This window comes from Bombus impatiens, unplaced genomic scaffold (assembly GCF_000188095.3).
Source record: "Bombus impatiens unplaced genomic scaffold, BIMP_2.2 scf_2222, whole genome shotgun sequence".
Lineage (NCBI taxonomy): Eukaryota > Metazoa > Arthropoda > Insecta > Hymenoptera > Apidae > Bombus > Bombus impatiens.
In genome coordinates this window covers 574,969-583,349 of record NT_178641.1, presented here as the reverse complement: position 1 = coordinate 583,349, position 8,381 = coordinate 574,969, and the positions used below count along the sequence as shown (strand labels likewise).

Here is an 8,381-nt window from a genome sequence, read left to right as displayed (position 1 = left end):
GGCTGCCGCAGCCGCGGCCGCGTTCAATGCCGGCAAAGGTGTCTGATGGCAGTGTGCACAGTGCAAACAGACCGTGCAAGCGCCCAGCTTCCGGGCTAACAGCGCGCGAAGCTTCAGGGCTGGACCTAGCTTCATTCCCATAGGCCCGGTTAAATGATCCTCCGAAAGAAGGGGCAATGCCGCTCCATCGATCCGGTGCTCGCGGAAATTCTGCAAAAGAAACAAGGACGATGGTTATTTCTATTTGACAGCTTTGGTTCTTATTGGAAAAAGATTCGACGGTGTCTGGATGCAAAGGTAAAAATTCTTTGTTGCACAGTTCCTAACAAGGTATATAACGTTTTCAAAGGACATTTAATAGATTTATCAAAGTGATCCGCTCTTTAAGTCTGTGTCAATTGTGAAAACGTGACAACGACACGAGGTTTAAGAAACACGCGACCATTACCCGTAGAAAGCGGAACAGAAAGACGTGGGAATTATTTCTACCATAATTCAAACCAACAAAAATACAACGAGGTCTCTAAACACTCCAAACCGCCTTAAAATAAAATGCCAAAAACAAACACTCCGCTCCGCCAATTAAAACCACCTTCTCTTCATGCTCATTCACAATGATCATGAACAATGACACCCACGCGTGCACCCACCGATCGTCTGAATCAGCGGAACCCACGCGTGTTCCTGAACGCGTGGCGTGACCCACGACCCAGCGGAAGGTCGCGCGTTCCGCGCGGTGTCTCTTCTCGTTGCGCAACAAGCGGCATCCTCAGCGGCGTGGAACGCCGCGCAGCGCTCGCTCATTAAATCTCCGTTCCGCAAAAAGTCGGCTCGAGCTGCCCGCTACGGATAGAATCACGGTGCAGGACGTAGCAAGAGGAAAGAGGCGGAACGGCGGAGGAAGGAGGCGGAAGAAGAAGAGGAGAGAAAAAAAAAGGACGGGCGTTTCATTCACGGGGGCCACACGATCGTAATTGCGGCTGCAACTCGCCGCGATTTACCCCCGCTTAGCGTTGCACGGTTCGCGGCCACTCACATCGTACTACGATCGTTTGCCCGTGTGCGCTCCGTTCGCGAGCACAGAATACGCCGATCGCTAGCTTATGAATGAAATATTCAGCGTTCTAACGCGAACGCCGCACGCAAACCCCAGACCGGTCTTCGTCCTGGTCTTCGTGCATTCCGCGAACGCCAGCCGAACATCCAGATCCAAGTAAGTCGAGTGGTCGGCTTTTACGAAGCTGAGGAACGATTTAGATTTGTTTCCGGCTTTTGTTCAGCTTTCGTGGCAAAATAGTTCGAAGATAAATGTTCGCGGTGGTGGATCTCTAGGTTGAATAGTTCGCATCGACTTGGAGGACGAAGCTCCGGTGGAAGTTTTCACTGTACGAAGTTATTTCGAAACCCTACGAAGTTAGAGTGGGAACTATTCGTTCTTATTCTACAATATGTATTAAAATAAGATATGTGTTATGCAATAATATAGGCTTCGTTTAGATAAAAATGTACTTTTTACAAGTTACGGAAGACTTGGAGCGAACTAAACAAAATAAACGGCTGTGGCATTCATCTTCGATTAGAAAGTTCCCTTTCGTTAACTCGAACTCAAATTTTCAGAGCGCGTTAACCAAGGTATAATCTCTCACAATCGCCACTTTGAAAAAGCCAGTTTCTCCGACCGTTCTCAGCACACGGTTACAACAAGCGCAGGCAACCGAGTAGCGAAGCTGGAAAGTTATTCCTCGTCGGCCGGCTCGCTGACTAATTACAAGAAAAGGACAAGAAGGAGGATCAACGAACTTGCACAAATTATCCCGTGCCGCGGTTCTCGCTTTACACGCCGTTTACTCGCGTGAACCTCGCGGCTCGGTGCACGGCTAATTATCCCGTTTCTCCCTTGCAGCTGACACTGTGATCGCGCCAGAATACGGCCACGGGGAATACACAGGGCCATCTATCACGAGCGACACGGCCAACATTGTTTCGAATTTCCGATAGCCACGCTAACGGTATGCGAAAGCGGGCGAGCGTAAGAATGGAAGCTCGTCGCGCTTACCGTTTTCTTACGCGTGAACGTTAATTAGCCGAGTTGTTAGCTGCTACAAGACAAAACAGGGTCATGGGATCGTTATTAGATGCAGACGCGAGGCCTGTTTCACGCCATCGAATCGTGCACGCTGGTTTCGGCTTGTTTGGGCCAAAGCGCAACAAACTATATCAGAAATATTCGTACGAGCCACGAAGATCTATGATCACACATTCCTCTAAATATTTTCGAAAAATGATAAGTCGAAGAGAAGCGTTTGATATTTGTCCATGTTGCTGGATATTGCGATTGGATTTAGTGATTTGGTTAGGGCGTCGATTTGAGATATTTTTTTAGTCGAACAGATCGCGGATGTTAGTGCATCTATGGAAAATTTAAATACATTGGACGTGGAAAATGATTCTGTGATTTCAACAAGTTAAAGAGTATGACCGTTTTTCTCGCAGAATCTAATACAATTCAATTTCACCAAATCCCTGAAACTCTCTTTAATCTCCTCTCTCCTTTCACGTTATAAATTACAAATTTCATATACGCAACCTAAAAACATACCGGGGTATCCTAAAAAACCGTTTAAATTTCTGTCTACTCTATCATACCTTACAAGACACGGTTGCATCCCTCCTTCCGTGAACGATCATCGCAAAAATACCACATTACCAGTAGAAATTAACTAATGAAAACTTGCACCTGTATTACCTATCGTAATTTCAGGTGAAACAAACTCTCGAACTATTTCGTTATTAAAGCAAGTATATCAGAGAGACTAGCGCAAAAGACGTGGAAATTATAACTCGTGTCTCTGTGTGCTACGACGTGTGTTCTTTTTTTTTTCAAAATAGAGACCTGCCGTGATGTTTTTGCCGCGCGTTAAACATCGTAGAGAAATCGTCGAGCTGTATCGAGTGCCGTGCTACGAGAAAAAGGCGTACTTTTATTATATTAAATTGCGGTACGGAATAGAATGTTGCTACGAAAGGCAGGCTTCTGCTCGCGATCTCTTAGCTGATTATTATGAATTACCACTCTGAAATCAGGGTATCAATTATGCCTGCGAGCCGTGGCGCCCCCAAGTAGCAGGAAATTATAGTGCACGATGTCTCCTCGTTGATCGAACCGCGGCTTTTTGCACCGTGCAACGTTCGCGTGGAAATTGTCGAGCTGTGCAACGCCGTGTAGAACGTTCTATTTCATTAAAATGTATTTAGGGTAAAACGTTGCTCCCGGAACACCGAGATTTTTCCCTGATCCGTTGATGAGCATGAATTAAAACCGCCGTCTCCCGATCGTTTTTACCACCCTTGCTCCGTAAAGGCTTGCTAGATTACATACGAAGTCTGTCTGTTCGTTTTGGCCGACTGCGTGCAGAAATCTTGTCAAGCGACAGCGGTCTCTCAAAGAGAGAAAAAAAGATGTTTAATGCGAGTCGTGGCTCTTTTCTTTCCAGTGGGATTCTTTCTGCCTGGGATCAGATGAAGATTTTGACATTTAGCCGAGTGCTTGCAAGATTGGAAACGGGCAAGGAGAAGAAGATGAGCCGCGTTGAGAGATTTTCATGAAGCAATTGGAGCGTTTCCGGAATTGGAAATGCAACAGAGGATCGTTAGGTTTGCGTTGAAAGAACGATAGAGTAATTTCTGATACGATTATTAACACGGAGATAATATGGAGATTCAGTGGAGCCTGGAATCTTTTAATCCATTACTCGGTAATTGGATACCGTGGAGGAAAATACTGTAATTCATAATTTTACACTTTTTACGGGGGCGTAATATCATACGTCAGACAGTCTAGTCTCGACGATTAGAACGTAATTTGTTAACGCTACGTCATCGTAAATTCCAACTCTACGAATACAGAAAATTTCTTCGAAGAACGCATTCCTTCACGATCGGACTAATATCTAGAAAAAACTAGCATTGACAAAGAAACAAGAAGAAAGTGAAAGGAACCATAAAAAAGTTCGAGGATAAGTTGACAGGAGGTCCTTCTTGGGGGCAGACGTTCAAGATGGCAGAATCCACAGGAATCTCATCTCGGCGCATACATCTCATTGTCTTCGAGCAGGGATACAAGCAGAAGTTTCGTAATCTCACAAAACCTCGAGCCAGCCGTGGTGTCTGTGTGGTGCAGCTGCAGTTGCAGCGAATATATCATCCTCGTGTTGCACCGCGGGCGACCGCGGCCCTCCAAAGGCCCAGCCACGAAGACAACCTATATTTTCTCCACCCAGTTCCAAACTCTTAAGGGCAAACGCGATCCCAGACCGGGTCCAGCATCAATTATACCTTCCACAAACACGCTCTTATCTCGCGCGCTTGCCAGACAGCGCGAAATTCGAGCGCAACAACTTCCAGGGTGTGTTTAATGATTTTTCTACGTTATTGTTCCACGACTAGATATTTGGATTCCATATTTACACGTTACGGTGGACAATGCGATTCTCGAACGGATATGGAAGATCTTTTACAGAGAATAATCGATAGAAAGAGGCAAACTTTACCTTTTCTTGACATCTCGCTGATAGAAAGTTTTCCAAGAGAACCGTTTCCTTCCTACAAAATTTTATACGAGGAATATTTCTTCGATGGAAAACTTTGTTAAAGGAAAGGAAGTGACAATTGTTCGATAGAGAATTTTACGAGAGGAAAATTTCTCTGATACAAATTTTCACAGGCAAAGAATTTCCTACATACGCGATTTTATGGAAAGAATATTCCTCTCACAAAAGATTGTACAAAGATAATATTTCTTATTACACGCGTATGTGCAGGGTAGCAAACGTATTAAGAAAATCGCATTGTCCTATTTGCAACGCGATTCGAACGACGATGAAGCAAGAACTATGGAAACGGACAGGAGAATTCTTTCCAGTCGAGGATCCACAGAAAGTGTTGGTCGAGCGTGAAAAGGATCGAGGTTCCTCGAAAAATAACGGCTTGCTTCTTGCCAAGTTCGAATTCTTGACCCCGAAGGATCTCGAAGCCGCGGTTATAACCTCGGAAGAGCACCGACTCGGAACAGCGTCACGTTAACTGGTCGCGATGGAGCCGTGGAATCTTTTCTCTCGGTCCATCGGTTTCTCTATGGGGAAAAACAGTCGCTGTAGCTTGCCCGTTGCAAAATCGAGTCGAGGCCTCCGGGAACGAATTTATGGAATGTAGCACTGCCGATACTCGTCGACGTTTTATACCTCGTTCTTCGGTTGGCTAAAGTTTCGAGATCTTTCTTAGATTCCCTTCCTTTTTCGTATAAATGATAAGACGACTCTGCATGAAATTGCTGTCTTTCTTTTATATTATATATTATAATTTTAGTTTTCTGGAATTTTAATGTCTTCATACGTTTGTTATGGAACTATGACTACTCTATTCGCAGAATTGCAAATATTTTTCGTGTGAAGTGTTTTCTTTACTTAAAGCGATAACGATGGTTACCATATATTTTCTAGTGCTTTGTTTAACTTTGCTCGCTTTACCAATGTGAAAGTATTTGAATTTTTTAAGTGTTCGAAAATGTCTAATTTTGTATCATGCACGTGTTACCATGTCGCGTACAATTTTCTACGAGAATTACGATGAATTCTGTAAAAAGCTAAATATTTAACGCCTCTCGACGCCGATTTACGACGCGTAAAATACGTCCTTTAATTATTCTATGGGTTTAAATCATCTTCCATCAACTATACCATGTTCTTCGAGGTAGGTTCGTAATAAAAGTCGCGTCTGTGACATCTAGAAGCCTCGTCACTACAGCTGTTGTGCAATGACAATGACGAGTTAATGAGATGAACGTTTTACGATATGTGAAAAATTCCAAGATGGTTAGTCGCTGACAAATGACAAGCTAGCCCTGGTGAGTAATTTGCCGAGAACATAATGGAATATATCATTGGAAGTTTATTGGTCCATTATGGGCTTTTTGCTATTAAAATTCTTGATCCAAGAAGATTTAGATACTTGTCAAGAAATTTAATTTATCTTTCAAAACCAGACGAAAGATTTGTTTTATGCCGAATATAAAAAGTCCCAATGATTTTGTCTCTTGCAATGATAGAATAATCTGCTCGCAATAAACTTTGCCTAATTACTATAATATCGAAGAAAATTTTTTAACCATATATCTTCATCAACGTAGAATTTCAATAATTTCTTTCTCGAGACCAACATTAAAAAGTATCATTAAAGACTATATAATTAGATTTTACAAGATTAAGCTCTATATTGCAGGAATAATTATCGCTGTAATTCTTTTTCTCGTAGAAACTTCGATATCTTTTCCAATCATACTTATTATTATCTTTCACTTTTCTCTAATCCAATACTCCCTCAAATTGACGTACATTACTTTAATAATCTAAAATCTAGACAAATATTTCACAGAAACCTGATATGTATCAGATATATTTCGCATGTCTGTATAATAACTATAATTGCGATATAACCTAATATAGTTGGCAATCTTGCCACAGCTGACAATTCTATACGCTAATCTGCACACGTCGAAGAGAATCTTCGTGACATTTGTAGCCGGACATGGAACGGTTGTTCGACGCAAAGAACAAAGTATAAACCAGCACGAATCTGGGACATAGGAGGCGAAAAACGTCGTAACCGCTGTTATAACTTTTGTTAACGCTATTGCATCCAGCTGCTGCATTCGCTTCGGGCTGTTACGCGCTCACGGTACCGCCTTATATGGCGTTGCAGTATGCAAAACACGACGTGGAATGAACTAGGATGAACCGATGCTCGGAATTTACGTTTATGACTCCCTGTCGGGTTGTACACTACTGGGCATACAACGGATACAGTTTGTAAAAACGAATGCTATCGCTCGTACCTTCGTTCTTTCCCGAGTTTAGATTCTAAGACGTTGCTGCTTCTGTAAGTTTGGAAGTGACTCACCAAAGTATTTGAACAATTAGCGTAGAAAACTTTCGCGAGTGTATCGTACGCGTTATATGAAACATTTTGGAATTTTATTACCACTGTGATGAGACGTGACTATAAAATTTGGAACCGATTCCTAGATTTATGTTACAGAGGGTCCCATTGAACACCGATACCTATTAATGCAATAGACAATTTATTATTTAAATACTTTCTGATCTCTGTGATATATACACTTGCACCAAATATCATGCAGTTCCTTTGTCTAATTTCACATTTGTTCCAAATATTATCAACGTGATCTTGATAGTCTTATCACGTCCTATGCTATACAAAATCGTTGTGCATATAATACGTACAGGGAAGTATATTATATGAATTAACGAGGAACGAAGCGTGGAAGGTTTTCTATGGAGACGTTGAATATTATCAGAGGTTAGGAAATGTAAAGGTTCCCCTGCCGCGAGTTACTAGCGAGATAAAGGTCGCGATTAACGAAAGGTGGAAGGTGACCGGAATTTCAGATACCTGTTCGACACAAATTCCGGGCGTCGGTTGAACCTAGCATGGCGCATCGTTACATAAAGGAATACCACACGAATTTACGATTTCTCCGCACGCATGGTATTTTCGACACAAGACCAAAACGTACATCGAATTATCTGCAGAGATAACGCTGACAAATTATCGGCTAAATGTTCTACTGGAAACTATTTTATCACATAAAGTGATCGATTTTGTAGTACGAAATATCTTTGCTCTTTTAAATTCTTTAAACGAATTCGATGTAGTTTAGATACCTACCTTTGTCGACATCAGGAATTACAATCAGCGCTCGAAATTTTTTAATACCCAATGGTAGCTCAAAGTGCTAAAGAAATTCAATATTAACCCTCATCAACAATCGTCTACGTACTGGATCGTTTAAGCCCATGTAGCTGTATTTAGATTCTTCTGTTTTAAAAAATCGACAAAACTTCTTGAATACTCTTCGAGGATTTTCGAATACCATTTAATAGCATTTATTGCTACATGTTACCTTAACTTGTTCCAGGAAAGGAAAATTCAAAATCGATCGTAGCAGTGGTATGATTGAAAATGTGATCGTATAAAAGAATTCTTGAAAAACTTTCAAAAAAAGCAAATAGTTTCTTCTAATGTCAATTGAAAATGGTAATTGAAATTTGACTATCAGGTTTTCCGTCAAAATTAAAATTGAATAAAAATGATAAAACAAGAAAACCAAGGATCTACTTGCCTCGCAAATTTCAAGTTCAACTATGACCGCTTTAAGATTGTCTCAATGGTAGAACGGTTAGAACTGATGCTCGCAATGGAATCACGCAGGAAATTCCTCGCAGCTGGCCTACCTTAAACCCGATCGGTGGCTACGCCACTGTGCACCAGCGAACAAGAACCGGTGACCTGCCACGCCCTGTCGA

General features: G+C 42.0%; 1 protein-coding gene across 5 annotated transcripts in view; it reads right to left on the bottom strand.

The window, feature by feature from the left end:
- The window catches only part of LOC100746238, a 191,328-nt gene that overhangs the window by 5,125 nt on the left and 177,822 nt on the right, over nt 1–8,381 (bottom strand). For 4 of the 5 annotated variants that reach the window (XR_004462835.1, XM_033324304.1, XM_033324305.1 and 1 more), the window contains one exon: nt 10–210. Coding sequence is in view for 4 of the 5 variants with exons in the window: in XM_033324304.1 (XP_033180195.1) it covers nt 10–210 (201 nt within the window). In the remaining variant the exon portion in view is untranslated. Of the gene's footprint in view, nt 211–8,381 lie in introns of all 5 variants that reach the window. The other variant, XM_033324303.1, reaches the window with a different exon arrangement.